Here is a 23,551-nt window from a genome sequence, read left to right as displayed (position 1 = left end):
CACATTCACGTCTATGGTCAATTTAGAGCCACCAATTAACCAAATCTGCATGTCTTTGGACTGTGGAGGAAACCCACACAGACACGGAGAGAACATGCAAACTCCACACAGAAAAGCCCCCATTGGCCGCTGGACTCGAACCCAGAACCTTCTTACTGTGAGGCAACAGTTCTAACCACTACACCACCATGCCACCCAACTAATGAATTCCATCCAACCATTATCTGTAGCTGCTTATCCTGTTCTACAGGGTCACAGGCAAGCTGGAGCCTATCCCAGCTGACTATGGCCGAGAGGTGGGGTACACCCTGGACAAGTCAACAGGTCATCACAGGGCTGACACATAGAAACATACAACCATTCACATTCACGTCTACGGTCAATTTAGAGCCACCAATTAACCAAATCTGCATGTCTTTGGAGGAAACCCACACAGACACGGAGAGAACATGCAAACTCCACACAGAAAAGCCCCCATTGGCCGCTGGACTCGAACCCAGAACCTTCTTATTGTGAGGCAACAGTTCTAACCACTACACCACCATGCTACCCAACTAATGAATTCTATCCAACCATTATCTGTAGCCGCTTATCCTGTTCTTTTTTTTTTTTTTTAAAGATATTTTTTTGGGCTTTTTGCACCTTTATTGGATAGGACAGTGTAGAGACAGGAAATGAGCGGGAGAGAGAGAGACGGGGAAGGGATCGGGAAATGACCTCGGGCCGGAATCGAACCCGGGTCGCCCGCATTCATGGTATGGCGCCTTAACCACCTGAGCCACGACGCCCCCCGCTTATCCTGTTCTACAAGGTCGCAGGCAAGCTGGAGCCTATCCCAGCTGACTATGGCCGAGAGGTGGGGTACACCCTGGACAAGTCAACAGGTCATCACAGGGCTGACACATAGACACAGACAACCATTCACACCTACGGTCAATTTAGAGTCACCAGTTAACCTAACCTGCATGTCTTTGGACGAAACCCACGCAGACAACATGCAAACTCTACACAGAAAAGCCCCCATTGGCCGCTGGGCTCGAACCCAGAACCTTCTTGCTGTGAGGCGACAGCACACAAAGTAGCCTGTTTTCTTTCTGGTCCGCTGGGATTGTTGGGAGGGAGGGATGAAAAGAAACGAAAAGACGAAAGAGAAGAGAAAAGAGGAGGGGGAACCGCTGCTGACGCCAGAGAGAGAGAGAGAGAGAGAGAGATGCGAGGAATGTGGCGCTAATGAGAAACCGGAGCGCTGCTGGAACGCAACGCAGGAGCAGAGGCAAGGAAAAAGAAGGAAAAGAACAGTTTGACTGCGAGACAAAAACAGGCGAAAGGAAGAGCAGAGCGAGCCGCAGGAAACACGCATGGACAGGATTGCTATCGCGCGTTCTTGGCAGAGCCGTGCGGGGATTTGATCCCGCGGATTCGACCGGGCTGCGCTGAACCATGCAGGGGCTGCTGCAGCTTCTCCTGAGTCTCGCGCTCACGTCCCACTCGGGTATGTACCGTAAGAGCCTCAAGTTTATCAGCAAGAGCTGCTCTGGAGTGTGCGGATGCTTGGAGTGGAAGATCAGGAGCCGCTTTTGTGATGGCTGTTAATGTTGCATGTGTGTAGAGTGAAAGACACACGATGACCTTTGAGTGTGCAGTGTGCGAAAGAATCGTGTGAATGGAATGAGGCAAGGCGCAGGGGACTTGTGCAGAACATGGCTTTGCTTTTCCCTCAAATGATGCTTTCATCACAAGCATACTAATTCAGTGTGTGTGTGTGTGTGTGAGAGAGAGAGAGTCACGTGCGTGATGTCATTGCCCTGCAGTTAAATGAGCCTACCTTCATTTAGGCTACCTGCCACCCTGAGGGCCAAGAAAACACCTGGGCTTGTCCCAAATTGTAACTTTTAACCCAAAGGGCCCTTTTTCCCCCCCAAATCACAATCCTTCAAACAAGTTGCCAGCCGGGTTCCACCATGACCTACCTGTTCAACACAACAGCTGCACCCGCATCCTCTCATTATCTCTAGCCGCTTTATCCTGTTCTACAGGGTCGCAGGCAAGCTGGAGCCTATCCCAGCTGACTACGGGCGAAAGGCGGGGTACACCCTGGACAAGTCGCCAGGTCATCACAGGGCTGACACATAGACACAGACAACCATTCACACTCACATTCACACCTACGGTCAATTTAGAGTCACCAGTTAACCTAACCTGCATGTCTTTGGACTGTGGAGGAAACCCACGCGGACACGGGGAGAACATGCAAACTCCACACAGAAGGGCCCTTGCCGGCCACGGGGCTCGAACCTGGACCTTCTTGCTGTGAGGCAACAGCGCTAACCACTACACCACCTTGCCGCCCCCACCCGCATCCTACTGTACTAAACTAGGGTGGCACGGTGTAGTGGTTAGCACTGTCGCCTCACAGCAAGAAGGTTCTGGGTTCGAGCACTGGCAGGGATGGAGTTTGCTTGTTCTCCCTGTGTCTGTGTGGGTTTGCTCTGGTTTCCGTCATGCAGTTAGACTAACATAGGGCGGCCTTGGGCTGAAGTGCCCTTGAGCAAGGTAGCTGTGTGTGTGTGTGTGTGTTCACTGCTTCAGATGGGTTAAATGCAGAGGATGAATCTCACTGTGACAAATAAAGGTTTCTTCTTCTAAACAGTATGCTGAAATACTAGCCTAAGATACTTCTGCTACTGACACACTTGGAGCTACATGTTATTTAGTGCACTAGTATGGGGTACCAGTGACTCGTCTCGTCTTTGCGGACATGCATTCAGCCCATTGGCTGGATCCCAAGCAACTCCCTCCGCCCTACATAACTCCACTACCTAGTGTAGGCTTCTCCATAGTGCACTATTTATCCACAGAAGTGATTTGGGATCCAGTCTGTCTTAATAGAGAGAGAGAGAGGGAGAGAGCAGGTACAATAGGGCACTCCATCATAGGTGAGGGGCGTGTTTTAGTTAGTCCCAGTAAGGTATTGCAGATGATGTAATCTATTCTTCTAAGTAAAATCAGGTCAAATCCTCTTAAAAGCTCAGGATCAGGCTCACCACAAACCAATCAATAAAGCTTTACCTACTATTCATTCAGAAACAATTTCCTCTGTATTACTTCCAGTAAGAGAGATGCTCAACACTCAAGACACATTGGCTGTTTTTTTTTTTTTTTTCAATTCATAACAATACAACTACAGTATATATACATGAGTAAAGAGCTTGAGGTTATTATTTAACCATTCCACAACCGTAAAGCAGAATGTCAATATGGTAATCTGTAATCACTTTTTATTAGGGTTGTTTTACAATCAGGGTACAAAGATTGTGTCACAGGGGTCCAAAATTCAAATTGATTCAAACTGGTTCTTGTACCAGTTTTTAAGTGAAGGACGAGTTAAAGAACAGATTTCAGGTAATTTTTTGATGTGTGTATGGTAGTTTTGTGTAATCTGCTATAAGATGGGAGAAACAAATGAAGTGATTCTCGGAGAGGACATTTTTTTGACAATTCAGAATCCACTACTTCCATAGTGCTTTTAAATATAAGGCTGTAAGCTTTGTGTTAGTTGTCTCTAATATTTATGTCCCAATATCTTGACCACATTTTAGGATGAAAATAATCATTTTAGATATGTTATTTTATATTGAAAAATTAGCTGTCTCGGAGAGGACATTTTTTTGACACAATTACATACTAATTTGATCAAAATAGTCTGAAAACTTCCTGGCATTCAACATTAAAACTTAACTATGTTCCCAATGATATGGAACCAAATATTTGTTTTATGGTATAAAGAATGGTTTAAGTGCATCCCTTTTGGAGCTACCTGTGGTCAAAAAAGCACTTTTTCTAAATGATACGAGTAGTTTTGCTAAATGACATATTGCCATACATTCACCAAAAATAACGTTATCACCAAATTTTTTTTTTGCATGGTAAATAGAGCGATCACAGGGCTACAATAAACAACCAAGTTTATTTAGTCAAGCCTTTTGATATTGAAGATAATAAGTGTTAAATGTGATTTTTAGCTTGCGTACCCTGATTGTAAAACAACCCATAACTGCTTCATATGAGTATAATATTCTGTTTTGTCCTAACACACAATTTTCATTTAGTCATTCATGTCACAACCTGTTTCCGTTTCCGGTTGAGAGTACGTCGTGTGCATTCTGGCTGCCGCTTCTCATTTTATTTTCTCTCCTTATTTTTAAATTTAACTTTTTTTGTGTGTGTTTGTGTAGTTTGATGTTTGTTTTTCTTTGAGTGTTTTTGTCCACCGGTTGTGGTTGTAGCTCTGGACCCAGTTTTGGGCATCAGTTCCCTCCAGGCCTTGGTTCGCTGTGGGTGATGCCTGTGCTCCTAGCTATGGACTGCAGTGAGCTCGTTGCTCATTTTAACATCGTGGTTGTCCAGCGCTCTGTGCAGCAGTGCTTTAGTGCTTGGCATGGTGTTCCGAGTGATGTTGCTCGGTGGCGGTGTGGCGGCTGTGCAGGCGATGTGGGACTTGTTTTTGTGCGCCTTTTGGTGGGACTGTGGCTGCTACACCATTGGAATGACATCCTGACCTCTATTTGGTGGACTTTTTTTTTTTCTCCCCTATAATTGTAACGCGACCTTGGGTTTTGAGAAAGGTGCTATATAAATTGAACTTATTATCTCATCTCATCTCATTATCTCTAGCCGCTTTATCCTTCTACAGGGTCGCAGGCAAGCTGGAGCCTATCCCAGCTGACTACGGGCGAGAGGCGGGGTACACCCTGGACAAGTCGCCAGGTCATCACAGGGCTGACACATAGACACAGACAACCATTCACACTCACATTCACACCTACGGTCAATTTAGAGTCACCAGTTAACCTAACCTGCATGTCTTTGGACTGTGGGGGAAACCGGAGCACCCGGAGGAAACCCACGCGGACATGGGGAGAACATGCAAACTCCACACAGAAAGGCCCTCGCTGGCCCCGGGGCTCGAACCCAGGACCTTCTTGCTGTGAGGCGACAGCGCTAACCACTACACCACCGTGCCGCCTGAACTTATTATTATTATTATTATTATTCAGTATCTTAGTCACTATTGTGGTGGTGGAGCCAGAGCTCATTCCAGGAACATGGAGCACTAGGCAGGAATACACCCTGGATGGAACACCATTGCAGCCAGGACACCATACGCAGACACATACGTTCACACAATCATTCATAATTAGGGTTAGCACAGTCATTCCACCTTCTGGCATGTTTTTGGGAGGTGGGAGGAAACCAGTGAATCCAGAGGAAACCCACAAGGAGAACATGCAAAACTCCATACAGGTAGTAACTCGGGATTTAACCGCAATCCTGTCATCACCCTCATTAAAGTCCTGAGGAGTCAGAATTTATTTCCATTATCTCATCTCATTATCTCTAGCCGCTTTATCCTGTTCTACAGGGTCGCAGGCAAGCTGGAGCCTATCCCAGCTGACTACGGGCGAAAGGCGGGGTACACCCTGGACAAGTCGCCAGGTCATCACAGGGCTGACACATAGACACAGACAACCATTCACACTCACATTCACACCTACGGTCAATTTAGAGTCACCAGTTAACCTAACCTGCATGTCTTTGGACTGTGGGGGAAACCGGAGCACCCGGAGGAAACCCACGCGGACACGGGGAGAACATGCAAACTCCACACAGAAAGGCCCTCGCCGGCCACGGGGCTCGAACCCGGACCTTCTTGCTGTGAGGCGACAGCGCTAACCACTACACCACCGTGCCGCCCCTTATTTCCATTATTTGGAATGAAATTCTTTCATTCATTCGATCACCCACACAAACATGTGAACGTTATGAAATAACCCTATCTCAGACCTATAGCGATGACATGAACATGTAAACTTTCTCTATATTATTACTACAGTATAATTATTCACAATTGCACTTGACAGATATGACTAATGCCTGCCCCTACTCGGAAAGATACACAATCAGTTCCCATGGTGCCAAAAATAAACTGGCATTTACAAGCTGTTATAAATTGTCATTTGAGGTTTGTCTTGGTGCAATCATGTGATCATTTTAATTTCTTTTCCTGGAATTATTCTTCCTGTTATATTGAATAGCCAGTTCAGCATGGTTAGTGTCCACCTCTCTGGGCACTAAGAATTTGTATAACAATGGACTCTGTGGTAGAACTTGGACATGATGTGTTTTACCGAGAATTTTAAAAAGGGAATGCTATATTGGTTTGTAGAACTTGCTGATAGTTTTATTTCATGTGGCGTAATCAGGCACAATAGCTCGTGAAAATAAGTCACACACCTTCCAGTCCCTTGAAACTATTTATTGAACATTGTGTCATCTGTCCATCCCACCTTTCCCAAATTTAAACCTTGGCCAAGTCCTTGCCCTTCATGATTGTCAGATCAATTCTAAACTTGTCTGTCTCACAGATTCGGGTGATAAATATGGAAGGATTGAATGACTAACTTGTCTTATTTCGTCCTTCCTTTTTTTGGCTAAATGTTTTCTGTGACAGTTAACAAAGATTTCCAAATATATCAGCTGCAGTTGCTAAAAGGATTCCTTTTACATTTATGGTAGATTATTGATAAAGTGATGTTTTGTCCTCTGTGTTACCAGCACTGTGATGGTGTTGCAGATATCACGCGAAAGTTATTAGTTTAGTGATTTGCAATAAATTCTCAGTGATGCACTGGCAGTGAGTGGGTGTGCCCCTGCACGCGTGTTCGTCTGAATATAAAGGTGCAGCTCTAAGAAAAAGGGGGCCCTGGAGACAGGTGGGTGAAGTCAAGGGGTCGATTTGACAAAGATGAGTTTTTTCAGGGGTAGCGGGGGATGGGAATGAAAAGAGAGAATGTGGGAGCGCGTGAGGGAGAGGAGGGGAGTGGTTTAGGCTATAGGAGGAGAAAGGCATTATTACTCATGCCTGACTGCTCTCACATGGGGGATGGTTTTGCCCCCTTTCTCTGTGTCACTCGGTCTCTTTTTTGCAATGAATGTCACAGGGAGAAAAGTTCAAAGGCTAGGCTTGAGTGAGAATCTTTGAACCCCTTCCCCCTTTTTCAGACATGTTCTTTTTTTTTTCGGCCATGGAAATCGGTTTGAACCTTTTGGACATGCCAAGCCCACTTCATACGAGCCGCCATTCTTTCATTCAGGCCGCCATCGGCCTTTTTCTGTCTCTTTCTTTCTCTTTGATTACATTTGTATCTCTTTTTCTGTTGCCTCTTCTACTCATTTGCATTTTCCAGAAGGAGTTGGGAAAGAGAAGCCTTGCTCTGGCTCTCTGTCTGCTTTTCATTCTTGTTCTCTTCCTCACTTGCTCAGTCCGCTCATTTTTCCCTTCTCCTGCTTTCCATCCCCCAGTTCGTTTTTCCCCCTTCCTTGTCTCTAATAAGTTCCAGATGTGTTTCTTGCATTCCTTTAGTCAGAGCTGAGGGGGAGGGGTCACTGAAGAGGAGACGGAGAGGAGAGAAGCATGGAGGGCGAGGGGTAAGAGCAGGGAGAGCGGGAAAGAGATGCATTAGAAGACAGCAGCACTTAATGAAGAGATACTGTTTTGCTGACACTTTGCTGAGAGTCTCCTCTGTCGTGTGTGTGCGTGCATACATGTATCTGTGTTCATGTATGTCTGTTAGATTGTATGGTTTTTTTTTGGGGGGGGGGGGGGGGGGGGTTGGGCTCCTCTCCCACTGGTAGCCCCCCTGCCCCCGCCGCAATGGAATGTGGATGATGATGGTGATGTCATTTCTCATTCTGTGAACTTTTCAAGTCGGGGAGGGCTGCTAGACCAAAGTGTCCAATCAGCTAGCCTGGAGGGGCAGAAAAAGTTGCGCAGTCCTGGAGCCAGCTAGTCAGCCAACAATAAAGGCATTGTAACTGAATGTCCAATGAGATCGCCGCGAGACAAAATATCATACAGTTCGATGGCTGACCAATCAACCGCTAATGGAACATTGTGCATTTCTGCAGCTTGTACTGAGTTTAAGATCTCAGTCACAAACTGTAGAGATGCCTGGAGACACTAAGTTGTCTGGCTCAACGAGACATTAATGACTTTCAGCTTGTTACTCATGGTCAAGCAGCTTAGTCACCACACTTACTCATGTACTGATGTGGAAGTGAACTCCATGAACGTGTGCAGGGGATTTCTTTCTTTAAAAATTTCTCTTTTGTACACATTCACAGCGTATGAAACAGTTTTATGTCTTTACTTTGTTTGGTATGAAGGATGATTTCACACGTACACACACACACACACACACACACACACACACACACACACACACACACAGGCAGTCTTGGCTTCTTGATATTTATTTGGAGCGCGTGCTGTTTATTGCTCTAAGCGGATGTCTGTAAGTTATTATCTAATACTTTATGTCTCGGTCCATTTGGCGTGGACGTTTAGTTTTCCCGTGCTGACCCTTAAGGTTGCCATGACCACGCTGTGTGTTTATTGTGTCAAGGTTTCTGCAGTGGCCATGGCAACAACAGCCTCTGCAGTGGTTCACGTGAATAAGCGACGTTAAAATCGACGAGGAGAGAGTGAAGCAGAGAGGAACACGGTAACGGCGAAGAGCAAAAAATGGGGAACGGGGGAAATTGCCGAGAAATAATTTTCATTCCCTCCTGTTTCAAATAGATCTGTTTCTATAGCAACGGCTGGGCTGAGTGGATAGAAGGACAAAGAAAGAGAAGCAAGGGATGAAGAGAAGGAAGGATCAAGAGAGAACGTGAGAAGAGAGTGCGTGTATGTGATGGTAATACCGGAGCAAAGGGGGAATGAGAATGTGAGGGAGAGATGAAATGGTGAAAGGACATAGGAATTGAGGTCTATTTTTCCTTTTTTTCTTTTTCTCTGGGATGGGAGGGTGTAGAGAGGGATGGAAAGAGTGAGAGAGAAAGGCATAGAGGAAAGCGATGGCCAAAGCTGCAGACAAAAGGAGATAACTGGAGGGAAATGACTGCAGAGAGAGTAAAAAAACGTGCATTTCTTTCAACCAGTTAGAGTGGTGAGTTTTAGTGTCCCTTTCTCGTATAATCCCTCCAAAGGGTGCACTTTTTTGTGACAAAATACAGTAACACAGTTGATTTGTTGGGGAAAAATAAATGAGTGATGAGAGCTGACCTATGATGTCAGATTACTGGAAACACAGAGGTGAAAAAGGAAAACGCTCATGAGTAAAGGTGTAGAGGGAAACAAATAATCAGGGTTTTTTTTTCCCTTGAAGAGGGGTGCATCCAAAAAATAAAAAGAGAGCAGTACACTTCTCCCCACATGCACACTCATCTACATGGGCAAAAAACTTTTTTCGTACTTTTTCATCTACGTCAGCTGTTGCTATGGTGATGAAACACTGCAAACGGTGCAAAAACTCACCATTGGCTAGTGGATAGCAAGAGAGAGAGAGAGAAAGAGGGATCGATGATAGAGGGGATAATTATGAAGGAATCGCCAAAGTTGTTATATGGGGTTATTAATGCTCAATCATTAACAAACAAAGGATGACGGGCTGTAAACGTTTGAACATAATACAACAGCTGTAATTATGACACAGGCTGTAGTCAGCCAACAGTGTGTAGGTAGGAATGTAAAGTAGAAGTTGTCCTCACTGTAGCATTTGAACAGAGCAGCTGACGTATTCGTTGACCAGACACGCCTTTGTTGTCTGAGAGTGGCTAATGTAAGTCACACAGCTGTCTAATCTTGAGCACTGGCCAGAAAGGGCAGTTGAGGAATTAGCACTCTCCTTCATTAGTCAGTGTAACAAACAGGGCTGCAGCAGTCATTTGCATTCATTTATTTTAGTGCCTGGTTTATCCATGAAGTCCATTTCATTAAACGTTCACACTGTTGTCTGTTGTTAAGACTGCGGATGGATTGTTTATTATACCTAATGTAAAGAAATGCTTTCTGCACGACTGTATCTTCAAGTGTACAAGCGTGTCATCATAATCACCGCAAACAAAATCACGTTTTCTCAGATGAGTTTTATTTTAAAACGTTAAACGAAGACCTGTGCCCTTTTCTGATGATAGGCAGCTCCAAGTCAATTTTATCTCCTCCCCTGGTAGGGGCTATTTTTGGATGACATCATCGCTTTTGCTCTTTGTGCCATTCCGATGCATATTCATAAACCAGCACATTAGTGGAAAGAGGTCTGAAGAACTGTACTTGAGTAAAAGCACTTTTACAAAGAATCGAATGAAGCAGAAGTAGAAGAATACCTTTGAGATACACTACAAACACCCAGATAAATTCTTCAGAACATTAAATGCAAAACTAATTCCAAATTATACAGTACTGAGCAAAGGTGTTACATAAAAAAAAACCCTGACATTTTAAATATAATTTTTTGTTTTCTTATTTGTCTATTTGATGCCTACGATATTAATTTGTCGGTAGAAAAAAAGATAAGATTTTTACTGTGTCAATAGGAACACAATAAAATGAAATCCAGATGTTATAATTTTTCTATAAATTTAGTGTTACAGAGATTTGTTTTGTATTTTGTTAAGTAATAGACCACTTTTCTGATTAAAACATCATCAACGCTGTCTGGGATTTTTACCCGCAGGTACAGAAGGACTGCGGCTCTCCAAGGTTTCTTTAGGGAACTGCACTTCTCTTAGGTATTAGAGTGTACCTAAGAGAAATTATGAATTGACTTCATTTTTTATTTGCTGTTTTGCTGGGTAGAGCTCAATATAGTCATTTTATTTCATTATCTTCAAAGGCGTCATGGTTTTATAGAATTTCTGTAGATGTGCCTAGGGCTTAGGACTGCATAGTTGTGTAATGTCGCAGCTGTTATGAATGATTTATAGGTATTAAACAAAGATCTATTTATATGCCTTGTGAGATTCCAATGAATTATTAGTATACCAGAGTTTAAGTTTAATAAATTGTGTTATTTTGCAAGTTTGATTATTGAACAAAAAGAAAAAAGAACAAATTATGCTGAGGAGAACGATACATAAGAGTCTCGGGTAGGTATATTTCCCAAGCATTTTCTGTCTTCATTACGCTGTTATTTCATTAGGATTAAAGTTGCTGAATGTTGCTTGATACTGAGAGTTTTACAAAAGCAAGTTACACATCTGCTGAAAGGAATTTAGTCTTAAAACCACTTTGAAAGGAATATAAACAAAAGGCATCTACAAATGATGGAAGACAGGATGTCAGTTTGCTGTTCAGGGGAAGTATTTCCACTAACGAATGAGAAAGCATTTAATTTTTCAAAGAATTCATGACACATGATCATAGTTAGCCAGTACATGCTTTCAAGCCTGGGATGTGTAAATCTGTATAACGTTGCTTGTTCGTCCATCATTACGGCATGCTTCGGTTTATTCATATCTTCTCGAAATATAGATCTTGAAAATGCTGAGGCTACTGTGATCTGTTCTATCTGTTCTATCTGATCTGTGATCTGTTCTATTGATAAAATACGGCAGAATATTTCTCATAATATATCTCAGTTGCAAAAAATTGAAAAACTGCAATCACCAATGACACAGATAGATAACTTTAACACGATGTCAGAATTTTGTTTAATTGATTATGAGACTCTTGAAAAAACTGTACAAAATCTCAGTTCCTCAACATCTGAACTGGACATTCTGCCCACCAACTTTTTTAAGTCTGTTCTTCATCTTATAATTACAGATGTGCTTCAAATTATAAATACATCCTTGGAGACTGGTGTTGTTCCTGTGTCCCTAAAAAAAGCTGTTGTAAAGCCCCTTCTTAAAAAAATAATCTGGATCCTTCAGTGTTAAATAATTACAGGCCAATTTCAAATCTACCATTCATCGGGAAAATCCTGGAAAAAGTTGTCTTCAATCAATTAACTGCCTTCTTGATATCAAACAGCCGTTTTGATAATTTTCAGTCAGGATTTCGTGCCAGTCATAGCACTGAAACAGCGCTGATTAAAGTTATAAATGACATACGTCTTAATACTGATGCAGGCAAAACATCGGTCCTGGTATTACTGGACCTCAGTGCAGCTTTTGATACTGTTGATCACAACATACTGCTATATCGACTTGAACACTGGGTTGGATTGACTGGTAAAGTTATCAATTGGTTAAAATCATACTTAAAAGATAGAAGCTTCTTTGTTACCCTGGGAAATTGTTCCTCAACGTCAATGCCCTTGACCTGTGGTGTCCCCCAGGGGTCGATTCTTGGACCATTACTTTTCAACCTTTATATGCTCCCACTTGGGCAAATTATCAATAAAAATTCAATTTTGTATCACTGCTATGCAGATGATACCCAAATTTATTTTGCTCTATCACCAAATGATTATGCCCCCCTTGAATGTCTCTACCAGTGTATCGATCAAATCAATAGCTGGATGTCACAAAATTTTCTTCAGCTGAACACAGATAAAACAGAAGTAATTCTATTTGGAAAAAAAGATGAAAGACTCAGGATTACCACTATTCTTGAAACAAAAGGGATTAAAACTAAAGAAATGGTTAAAAATCTTGGTGTTTTCATTGACAGCGAGCTAAACTTTGACAGTCACATGAAAGCAATCACTAAAACGGCATTTTATCACCTAAAAAACATTTCCAAACTAAGAGGACTTATGTCAAAACATGATCTGGAAAAACTAATACATGCCTTCATCTCTAGTAGGGTTGATTACTGCAATGGCCTTTTCACAGGCCTGCCAAAAAAGACCATCAAACAACTTCAGCTGGTTCAAAATGCAGCGGCTAGGGTTCTCACACGAACAAAAAGAACAGAGCACATTACTCCAATTCTAAGGTCCCTTCACTGGCTTCCAGTAAGCTACAGAATTGACTTTAAAGCATTGCTGCTGGTATACAAATCTCTAAATGGTACAGGGCCCAATTACCTCTCTGATATGTTGCAGCGGCCGAACCCAATCAGATCTACCAGATCGCAACAGCAAAATTTACTATTAAAACCAGTTGTTAAAACAAAGTGTGGTGAAGCAGCTTTTAGCTACTATGCAGTACAGTTATGGAACCAACTGCCAGAGGACATTAAAAATGCTCCTGCTGTTGGCAGCTTCAAATCTAGGTTAAAGACCAAGCTGTTTTCAGATGCTTTCTGTTAAATAATTAATATTTTTACATTTTTTATAATCTTTACTTTCTCTGCATGTTTTAAATTTACTTTAACTTTATTCTATTTTATTCTGCTAGTTTTCTTTCTTTCTTTCTTTCTTTCTTTCTTTCTTTCTTTCTTTCTTTCTTTCTTTCTTTCTTTTTCTCCTTTTTCTTTTTCTTTTTGGCATTTTAATATTTTATTTCTACTATTGTTTAATTCTTATTATTTTCTTTTAATTCTTTTAATTCTTTTAATTAATTCTTTTAGAATAAAGATAAAATTATTTTATGTAATTTTATTTCTCTATTGTTTACTGTTTTTGTTTTTACTTCTGTAAAGCACATTGAACTGCCATTGTGTATGAAATGTGCTATATAAATAAACTTGCCTTGCCTTGCCTTGCCTTCTACATAGGACTAGATACACGAATTATGCATGAAAGTCGCTTTAATTCTCTGAGTAATTAAAAGCTGTTAAATGTTTGATGATTCCAATTTATAATACTGAGCATATTTGAGATCAGGTGAATTATTCAGCTTTGGACTAAATGTACATAATGAGGAATAACAGCCGAGCCAAGTAGAGAAAGAGTGGTGAAGCTGATTACCGATGACCAGACGTGAACATTTCCCCAGATTGATTTTCTGATACAGTAGATACAGATCATACAGAACATCTGATACAGATGCTCTAGCTTTGCTGGACTTCAGAAACCACATTATAAACCCTGACCATTTATAGTTTACTATTGACTCTGATGTATGATTGTAATAAATTTGAGTGTCCTGGAATTTTATAGATAGTCACAAGAAAGAAGAGGCAACATCACTGTTTTCTGAGGTTGGAAAGTTCAGAGAAATCATCGGTGTGGAACGTGAGACGTGCTTTATGGTAATGCGTGACTTCAAATCTTCCTCCCTGTGTTAGATTAAATTAGGCAGACATATTCCTGAGGCAAACTGACACAGGGAGAGTGAACGAGAAAGAAATCCAATGCCAAGGATAATTCGCATGTCCTGTCAAAAATGTATTAGATCACATCATATTAATTGTAGCAGATCATTAATTTAAAAGGTAATTACATGCAAAGAAAAACATGCTAAAATATAATGATCAATACTTAGCTGATGGGTGACATTTTTGGTCATAATCTGATATTTAGCTTGACAAAAAAGCTTGATGAATGTTATTAGTGTCTGTAATGTAGCATGAAGTCAACATTTCAGGCCACTGCGCAAATGTAACCTTTTATGCTCATGCGATTCTGTTAACATTGTTAAGATGTTGGTTAGAGGAGCAACATTGGTGAAACGACACTCCATCGGGAAAAATAAAGCATACTAATGTCCCTTTCATGGCCTTCATGTGAACTATGGCCTCATGGCCACATGTATAGGTGTTTTATTTTTTTTTTGTATTTTGGTCTTTTGTACACATGAAAGCTGTGTTGTTGGTAACTGAAAATGAAACCTTCAAAGTAGAGAAAATTCCATTTTCACAGTTTTCCCAGCTGGATGGGAAAAATGGATGTTTTTGAAAAACACCGCAGCAGCAACCTTTGCATGCCCATTGTGGTTTTGCATGTGTTGTGCATGTGCTAAGACTCCATTTATCATGGCTACTGACCAGCTTGTTACTTTGTGGTTTGTAACTTTTATTTGAGGACGTGTTTGCAGTTTAATTTCACTTTGTTTTGTGATTACACCCTCATGCGGAGGCCCCAGAATGTGATATACGCTATACTGCTCCCTAAGCAGGGGTGGCACAGTGGTGTAGTAGTTAGCACTGTCACCTCACAGCAAGAAGGTCCTGGGTTTGAGCCCAGCGCCCGGCGAGGGCCTTTCTGTGTGAAAAGGGCCTTTCTCCCTGTGTCTGCGTGGGTTTCCTCCGGGTGCTCTGGTTTCCCCCACAGTCCAAAGGCATGCAGGTTAGGCTAACTGTGAATGGTTGCTTGTCTCTATGTGTCAGCCCTGTGATGACGTGGCGACTTGTCCAGGGTGTACCCCGCCTCTCGCCCATAGTCAGCTGGGATAGGCTCCAGCTTGCCTGCGACCCTGTAGAACAGGATAAGCGGCTACAGCTAATGGATGGATGCTCCCGAAGCCATTGCTTTGACAGTACGAATCATACAGCAAATGGCGATTATAGATCAGACCCAAATGCAAGAATTTATATTTATCTCTAAACCTAAACAGTAGTTTCACCTTATCATCAAGCCATTTAAAAAAATATCTGTATATACACTACATGGCTAAAAGTTTGTTGACACCTGACCATCACACCGTATGTGGTTCTTCCCCAAACTGGTGCCACAAAGTTGGAAGTGCACAATTGTGTAGAATATCTTTATGTGCTGTAGTTTTACAGTTTCCCTGGTACTGGGACTGGAATGAAGGGGTCCAAACATATTTCAGCATGGCAGTGCTCTTGTGCACAAAGCGAAGTCTATACAGACACAGTTTGCCAAGACACAGTTGGCGTAGAAGAACTCAAGCATCCTGCACGGAGCCCTGACCTCAACCCCATTGAATACCTTTGAGATGAACTGTAACACTGACTGCACCCCAGGCCTCCTCACCCAACATCAAATGCCTGACATCACTAATTCTCTTGTGGGTGAATAAGCACAAATCTCCATAGCCATGCTCCAAAATCTAGTGAAAGCCTTCCCAGGAGAGTGGAGGCTACTATAACTACAAAGGGGTCTAAATCTGGAATGAATGTGGTGGTCAGGTGTCCATAAACTTTTGGCCATGGATTGTATGTAGACGGGGCTTGACGAGCACAATTGCAATTTAATAAACAGCAATAATCCAGCACGCATACTTTCCCATTCCTTTTTTATAAACACTTTTTGTGCTGAATGTGGATGTACAGTACTTGTAATTAAAAATAGTGTATGCTAGGTTTACCAAGGTTTACGACTCTGGTTCACACCAGCAGTTCTGGTAAACTGGATTATATATAAAGACCACCCTCGGTGTTCATAGATGAGAGGTTGTTTTCTCGGATTGGTCAAGTGATGTGTGTTTAGCTCTGGTGTGGTGTGTAAATGTGGTCAGAGCGGTGTTTGTGTGACTGAGGTTGGAGTGTGTTGCGACCATAGATTTTGTGTGGTCAGGGCACTGGCAGTGTATCGCAGGCTACTGCTGGTACCCAGGGATCAGTGACTCAAGAAAATCAGGACACTCTAAATTTGTCACTGCTGCATAACCCACATAATGAAAACTATACAAGCTCTCTCTCTCTCTCTCTCTCTCTCTCTGCTTACATGAAATCTACGATAGTGTTTAAAATATAGTTTATACCTCTTATCTCTTGCTCTTTACCACCCTGTTACCTCTGTGTCATCAATAATTCATGCATAGATTAAAACACATCCACAAAGCCTTTCAGCACAGTCTGGAAAACCGTGATCCAGCACAGAACTAGTGCTATGCACAAATCATTCATTATTGATACGCCAATTCATTACTCTTGTTCATTTATCATAGTTTTCCAAGCCTATTTAATTAACTGAAATAACTAAATTCATGGTTATAAATATTGCACTGTCATGCAACCTTTCAGGAATACAGTTTCAGTCTAATGTACAGTAGCGAGTGGGTTTTTTCATTGGGTTCTATAAATATTTTACACATTATAAGACATTTTATTTAACCCGAACTTATTTTTGGAAGGAATAGTGATGAGAATCTACTGAATACTACATTGCATTGTAAATGACATGTGACATTGGATTTGAAGTGTCTTAAACAAATGATGGGCGTTGGAATGTTTTCGTATGCTCCTGAGTCCAATCATGAGTTTAAATCCCCACACTGATTTGAATAGCCATCTGCGGTCGGGAGTCCGAGAGAGAAACTGATCAGCCCTGCTGTCTGGGTAGGAGGGATTACTTTCTCCCTGTCAATCAGAGCGATAGCAAATTGTGAACGATGTCAGTTAGCAATATCCTCTGAGTGTATTCAGTTGCGCTGTGATGTAGCAGTTACAGAAAAATACAGTGGCTGGCTTCACATGACTTGGAGGAAGCATCTGTTAGTCTTCACCCTCCCTGGTTGGTAGCCGTCTTGTCATATGGGAGAAGTAGCTAGTGGGTGGGAATTGGCAATTGACCAAAACTGGGGGAAAACTTTGGAAAAATTGAGTGCTTTTGTATTACGTTTGGATTTTTATATATGTTTAGAATGGATACTTATATTTGATGTGTCATTTACTTAACCAACTCCAGAAATTGTAAATGAAGTAAAATAATGAGGCCACTGGGGGAAACAGAAGAGCTATGATTGCACCACAAAACACAGTGTGGAAAACTTTTAAGGAAGGCACAATACAAAAACAGATAGGCTTCTTGCTTAGATAACAAGAAGCCGAATTGAGCCGTCAGACCGAGTACAGAAAAAAGGTTAAATGCTGTTTTGTGCCAAGTTCAAGTGAGCTTTGATGCAAATTCACGACCCTAAAAGCGTGACCGAACACACAGGAGCTAGGCCTTGCCTAACAACACAGAAAAAAACACATATCACAGACAGGAGTCAAAAGCGTAATACCAAAAACTACAAATATAGTTTCACTCAACAAACTCATATAATGGTACAGTGCAGTATGTGATGAAATTATACATAAAACACCTGAACACTCCTACTTGATAAGTGAGTGTAGCAAATTCCTTGTGTATTAATGCTGGGAATGTTTAGTCTGTAATTTTAGCTTGTTAATATTAATGATGATGTAATCCTGAATGATTTCCTTTTTTTTGTAATTTAACTTTGTGTTGTTATTATAACAGGGATCATTGTACCGTGTAATAAGTTGTTTATTAGAAAGTCAGTAGAGTAACAAGATGTTAAATATTAAATTGCTCCTCACATTTTTATTTTACATTATTTAAAAAAAACAAATGCTATTTGTTCCAGCTGTTCTTTATAAGCTGCGTTTTAGCCTAGTAATCTATTATATGTCAGTTGTTTCACATTAATAGCTGACTATTGAAATATTCCTTTTTTGCAGCCTTAACTATGCCATTGATGAATTAGTTGCAGTACACTCAAAAAAATAACTTGCTCAGTGAACGTAATAAAATTATGGAAAGTATTTCCACCCAAGTAAAATGTGTTAACTTAGCCAGAAACAATTTTGTTGAGTGACCTAAATGTCAACTGTTACATGTTAGACTTAGGGCCTCTGCATGCTCTTGCGACAAGGCTTTCGCAGATAGCTTTTCGCAGACAGTTGTAATTTATCATTGAGCGGGGAGTAATAGGCGTGCGCGATGTTATTCACCGCCACAACGCAAGGGGGCGCAAAGTCGCGAAATCGCTAGGAGTAGTTGGTGGGTGTGGTTAGTGGAGTGTTTATCCTCCGGTTACTTATAATGACTAGAACTGGAGTCGTATAGATGTACGTACTTCCTCACTTCCTCGATCAACCGCTCTTCGTGCTGCTCCATCTTCGCTCGTGTTTTTAAAAATGGCGGTCGTGAAAACAAAACAAACCAGGAAAGTAGGGAAGTGGAAGTGCGTGTACAGCGGATGTAGAGTGGACCAATCAGAGCCCTCTTGTCTGCAACGCTGTCTGCGAGGCTTCTGCGGTGGTCACAATTTGTGGGAGGTGCGCGCAGAGCGTCTGCGAAGGTGGGGGGCTACACAGACGCTATCTGCGACGCCGTCTGCGAGGACTGGGTTGTCAGCATAAATTGGCCTTTAGGTTCATGTAACAGACACCCATGTTGGTTTTTTTGAGTGTAGTTAATTCATGAATATATTTTATACAGACATATGAACACTCTTTCCATCAGATTGAACAGTATACATATGCAGTATTTCATGACAAATGATTTTTGGTAACCTTAATACCACATGCAAAGGCCATTCCATTCCACTGTACTGTTATTGCAGATCCTGTGCACATTATGAAATATCTTCACATATTATTTCCAGTTTAAGGGATTTCATCATACTCTTTGCAAGAAATTCTGTGTTGTGGTCAATTAGAAATGCACAGATTCCTATGTTTTCTGTTTATGATGTTAGTTATGTCCGGGTTCTTGCCTGAACTGTTAATCACATCATCAGTTTTTCTTTGGCTAATCAGACACAAGGTATGCCACCACTCTTGCCGGAGCAGTTGGGGGTTAGATGCCTTGCTCAAGGGCACTTGAGCAAGTCCTGATGGTTCAGGGAATTGACCAGCGACCTTTTGGTCCCAAAGCTGTTTCTCTAACCATTTGGCCATGGCTTCCCCCAACTGCTATGATACAACACCAAATTTCAGAGCTTTGTGTATCACTAACCTCAGAGGCACGTACATGTTATGGTTTAAGACCATTTATGTCCTGGATTTAGGTACAAGGCTGTATTCTGTCGCTCGACACATTGCATGTTCACAGCTTCAAATATTCCAATGGATCAGATTGGAAAATATGTCAAATCTGGTCTGATACTGGTTCAGAGGTTCTGGCCATACTCAGTGGTGGCTTGGAACATCTCAATAGTGTATTTTTCCACATAAAAATTATAGCACTAGAAAGAGAGAGAGTGAGGGAGAGACACATAGGGTCAGTGTGGGACAGTTGGCCATATGCCAGTTGTTAAGAAAGTGAGAGAGATGGGGACCTACAGAGGAATGCTGGAGGGATGAGAAAAAAGAGGGAGAGAGTGGACTAGAGGGTTGCTATTTAATGTGATAAATGGGTTGTGACAGCGTGTTTCCAAACCCCCTCTGACCAGAGAGCAAAGCATGGAAATAGAAAGCAGCATTGGGTTTAGAAAAATAATAAACGAAGAAAAAAAGATTGTGGGTGATGCAGATGAAACGCATGATAAAATAGATAGAATGTCTTATTCTTTTTAATGCCTTTCCAAACCATCGACAGTGACTCATTTTTCCAACATAACAGATAACAGTAGGGAATCCTCTAAGTGGTTTCTCTCAAAGGAAGGAAGGCAGAAAGGAAACAAGGAAGAAAGGATGAGGAGTCAGAATGGCACTGAGTCTGCAAGAAGGGAAAAATGCAAGGGGGAAAATCTGAGTCCTTTTACTACATTCTTGATATGGGGCCAATTAAAGATGCAGAGTATAAAAGAAAGCTCTCATTGTGACTGGATGCTTCGAGTTCAGGCTGAAGTTTTGTAGGAGTCTTCAATATCTAGTTGCTTTTTGTAAAGAGGGAGGAACCAAGGTGGATATCATGTTCTGTGGTTAAGGAAATGTGTATGGAATGTGGTATCGAGGGACAATTTCGTCAGTCCAGCCCTTCAGATAACTATGCTGGGCTACATTCGCTCTCCAAAGCTTTTAGATATGATTCAGTTATGACAGCTCAGTAATCAGTTTTGTGATTTAGTAGTAGTAGCAGTTACTTTTCGATACCCAAGTAGCATTACAGCCTGAACAGAGGTATGTAAAAGCGTTGCTCTTATCTGTAAGTACTGCGAACTTTTAAATCTGTGTCTGTAATATCTTAAAGCTGTAGTTTGTAATTTTTAGAGCCATCTGCTGCATGCAAGGCAAATTGCAGTCACAATAAATACATTGGCAAGACTTTAGATTTCCGTCATCCATCTTGCTTTGTTAAGGATGCAGTATCCATGATCCACTTCGCCTCAGTCCATCGTAAAAGGGCTCGGGCCCAGAGAAGGTGGCGGTGTTTCTGGATATTGTTTATATTTAGTTTTAACTTGCATTTGTGGATGCAGTAATGAACTGTTTTCACAGACGACTGTTTTCTGAAGTGTTCCTGAGCCCATAGTGATTTCCGCTACAGACACGTGTCTGCTTTTAATGCAGTGCTGCTTGAGGGCCTGAAGATCACAGGCATCCAATGTCAGTTTTCAGCCTTGTCTCTTGCATACAGAGATTTCTCCAGATTCTCTGAATCTTTTAATGATATTATGTCCCATAGATGATGTGATCCCCAAATTCTTTGCAATTTTACATTGAGGAACATTATTCTTAAATTGTTGCACTGTTTGCCCACGCAGTCTTTCACAGAGCGGTGAACCTCTCCCCATCTTTACTTCTGAGAGACTCCGCCTCTCTGGGATGCTCTTTTTATACGCAATCATGTTAGGGGTCATCCATAATTTTCATCATTATTATGAGTCTACAAAGAGTAGACTTTTGAGTAACCCCCCCCCCCCCCCCCCCCCCCAAAAAAAAAGTGTACATTAGCGGACAAAAAAATGATGATGAATCTACGTGGAATAGGAATTCAAAATAAAACCATGTCTTGTATTACTTTTTATTAAAATCGGATGACAGGACAATACAAAGATTCACAAGAGAAGAAAAGAAGACACAAGACGGGTCCAGAAGTATTCATAGAAAGCAGGCGATTCATTTTTGAAAATTAGGGACTGTCTTTTTAAGGGGAGCTGTTGCCTTTTGGCTTTGAACTGTTCGTTTTTGATTCTTTCCAAGCAGCCTGTCCTGCCCTAACTGCCTCCTGACGTTTCTCAGATGAATGCAGGAAACAATAAATGTTTAAAAACTGCTTGTACTCGTTTGAAGGAGTCTTGTGAATAGCGGTATTTCTGCTATTCACAAATTTGTAAATGCGGTCAAAATCTGGGTCAGCCATTGTTGTTGTATTGAAGAAAGAAAGCGTGTAGAGCTAGCTGGCAACACCGATGTGGCGCGAAATTTTTAACGTGGCGGCCGCCGAGTCGCACATTGACGGATCATCATTTTTTCATTTTTAAAAAGTGTACGCCTTGTCATTAACCCCCTCCCCCCTGCGTACGGTTTGTACGCTCGTGATAATGATGAAAATTATGGATGACCCCTTACTGACCTGTTGACAATTTACCTAATTATTTTTTTACACAACTTTTCCAGTTTTTTATTGCCCCTGTGCCAACTTTTTTGAAACATGTTTCATAGCATCAAATTCAAAATAAGCATATATTTTTCAAAAAGCAATACAATTTCTCAGTTTCAACATTTGATATGTTGTCTTTGTACTATTTTCAATGAAATATAGAGTTTGCATTATTTGTAAATCATTGCATTCTGTTTTTATTTACATTTTACACAGCATCCCAACTTTTTTTTTTTACAGTGGTGCAGTGGTTATCACTGTCGCCTCACAGCAAGAAGGTTCTGGGTTCGAATCTCATGGCCAATGGAGGCCTTTTTGTGTGGAGTTTGCATGTTCTCCTGTGTCTGCGTAGTTTTCTTCCCACAATTCAAAGATGCAGATTAGGTAAAATACCCAGCCACTGGGGTTGCACAAGCCAGTGAATATTTATTGCCGGTCCCAAGCCTGGATAGATTGGGGAGGGTTGTGTCAGGAAAGGCATCCAGTGTAAAAACCTTTGCCAAATTGGATCAGTATCTGTTGTGGTGACCTCTAATGGGAGCAGCTGAGAGAGGTAGATTATTATTATTATTATTATTATTATTGGGCAGCACAGTGATGCAGTGGTTAACACTGTCACCTCACAGCAAGAAAGTTCTGAGTTCAAACCTTCTGGCCAAAAAGGGCCTTCCTGTGTTGATTTTGCATGTTCTCCCATGCCTGTGTAGGTTTCCTCCGGGTGCACCGGTTTCTTCCCACAATCCAAAGACATGTGGTTTAGGTCAGTTGGCTGCTTTAAATTGCCCATAGGTGTGAATGGGAGTGTGAATGGCTGTCTGTCTCTGTGTTAGTCCTGTGATCGACTGGCAATCTGCCCAGGGCGTACCCCACTTCTCATCCAATGCCAGCTGGGATTAGCTTCAGCTTCCCTCATGATCCTGACAGACAAACGGTAGAGATAATGGATGGATGAATTCTTATTATAAATCTGAAAACATGTTCAAAATTACAAACTACACATTTAGACATTGCAGATCCCACTTCAGTGAATTCTTCTGAAGTGTCATTTCAAAGTGGAACGCTTGTGTTATAATCCAAATACGTGAATTACATTCTTGTCTGTTTCTTAATTATTTGCATCGTAAACTTTTACAGTCTCGACTGACATGAGAATTATTCCATACAGTCGTAGTGCAGTCTAGTTAAACTCCCATTATGTGATACTGATATGTCTCACTATGGCAAAATCTCATAGACGGTCTGCAACTCTTAAGGTTACACCTCGTGCAGCTTCCTTACTTAGCAAAGCACACAAGGTTCTTAAAGGCAGCATTAATGGTGGGTGTTGAATTCTTGTCCTTCACTGTTTCTGTGTGAAGGAATGTTTACTATGTGTATGTGTATACATAGGGAGGATAGGAATATCTGAGTGTTTTGACCTTGTGGTGACATTTGACTGGTCCTCACGAGGAAAACATCATTGCTTTTATTTACAAATAAAAAGAGCTAAAAGGTTTCCTTTTGGTTACTCAGGTTAAGATTAGGGTTAGATTTAGGCGCAGCATAGCATTAATTAACTGCATGAATATTTATATCAGTGGTATGTCCTCAAAAGAACAGTAAGACGTGTGTGTGTAAGACCAGTGGTGATGGAG

The 23,551-nt window shown here is 41.5% G+C and overlaps 1 protein-coding gene across 1 annotated transcript in view; it reads left to right on the top strand.

Moving 5' to 3' along the window:
- Positions 1-1,195: 1,195 nt before the first annotated feature.
- Positions 1,196-23,551, top strand: part of kirrel1a (kirre like nephrin family adhesion molecule 1a) — a 66,573-nt gene continuing 44,217 nt past the window's right edge. The window contains exon 1 of the mRNA XM_060934236.1: positions 1,196-1,492. Coding sequence (XP_060790219.1) covers positions 1,441-1,492 — 52 coding nt within the window. The 5' untranslated portion in view covers positions 1,196-1,440. The remainder of the gene's footprint in view (positions 1,493-23,551) is intronic.

This window comes from Neoarius graeffei, chromosome 1, assembly GCF_027579695.1.
Source record: "Neoarius graeffei isolate fNeoGra1 chromosome 1, fNeoGra1.pri, whole genome shotgun sequence".
Lineage (NCBI taxonomy): Eukaryota > Metazoa > Chordata > Actinopteri > Siluriformes > Ariidae > Neoarius > Neoarius graeffei.
Note: the sequence above shows the minus strand (reverse complement) of the source record. Positions and strands in the feature narration are given on the sequence as shown.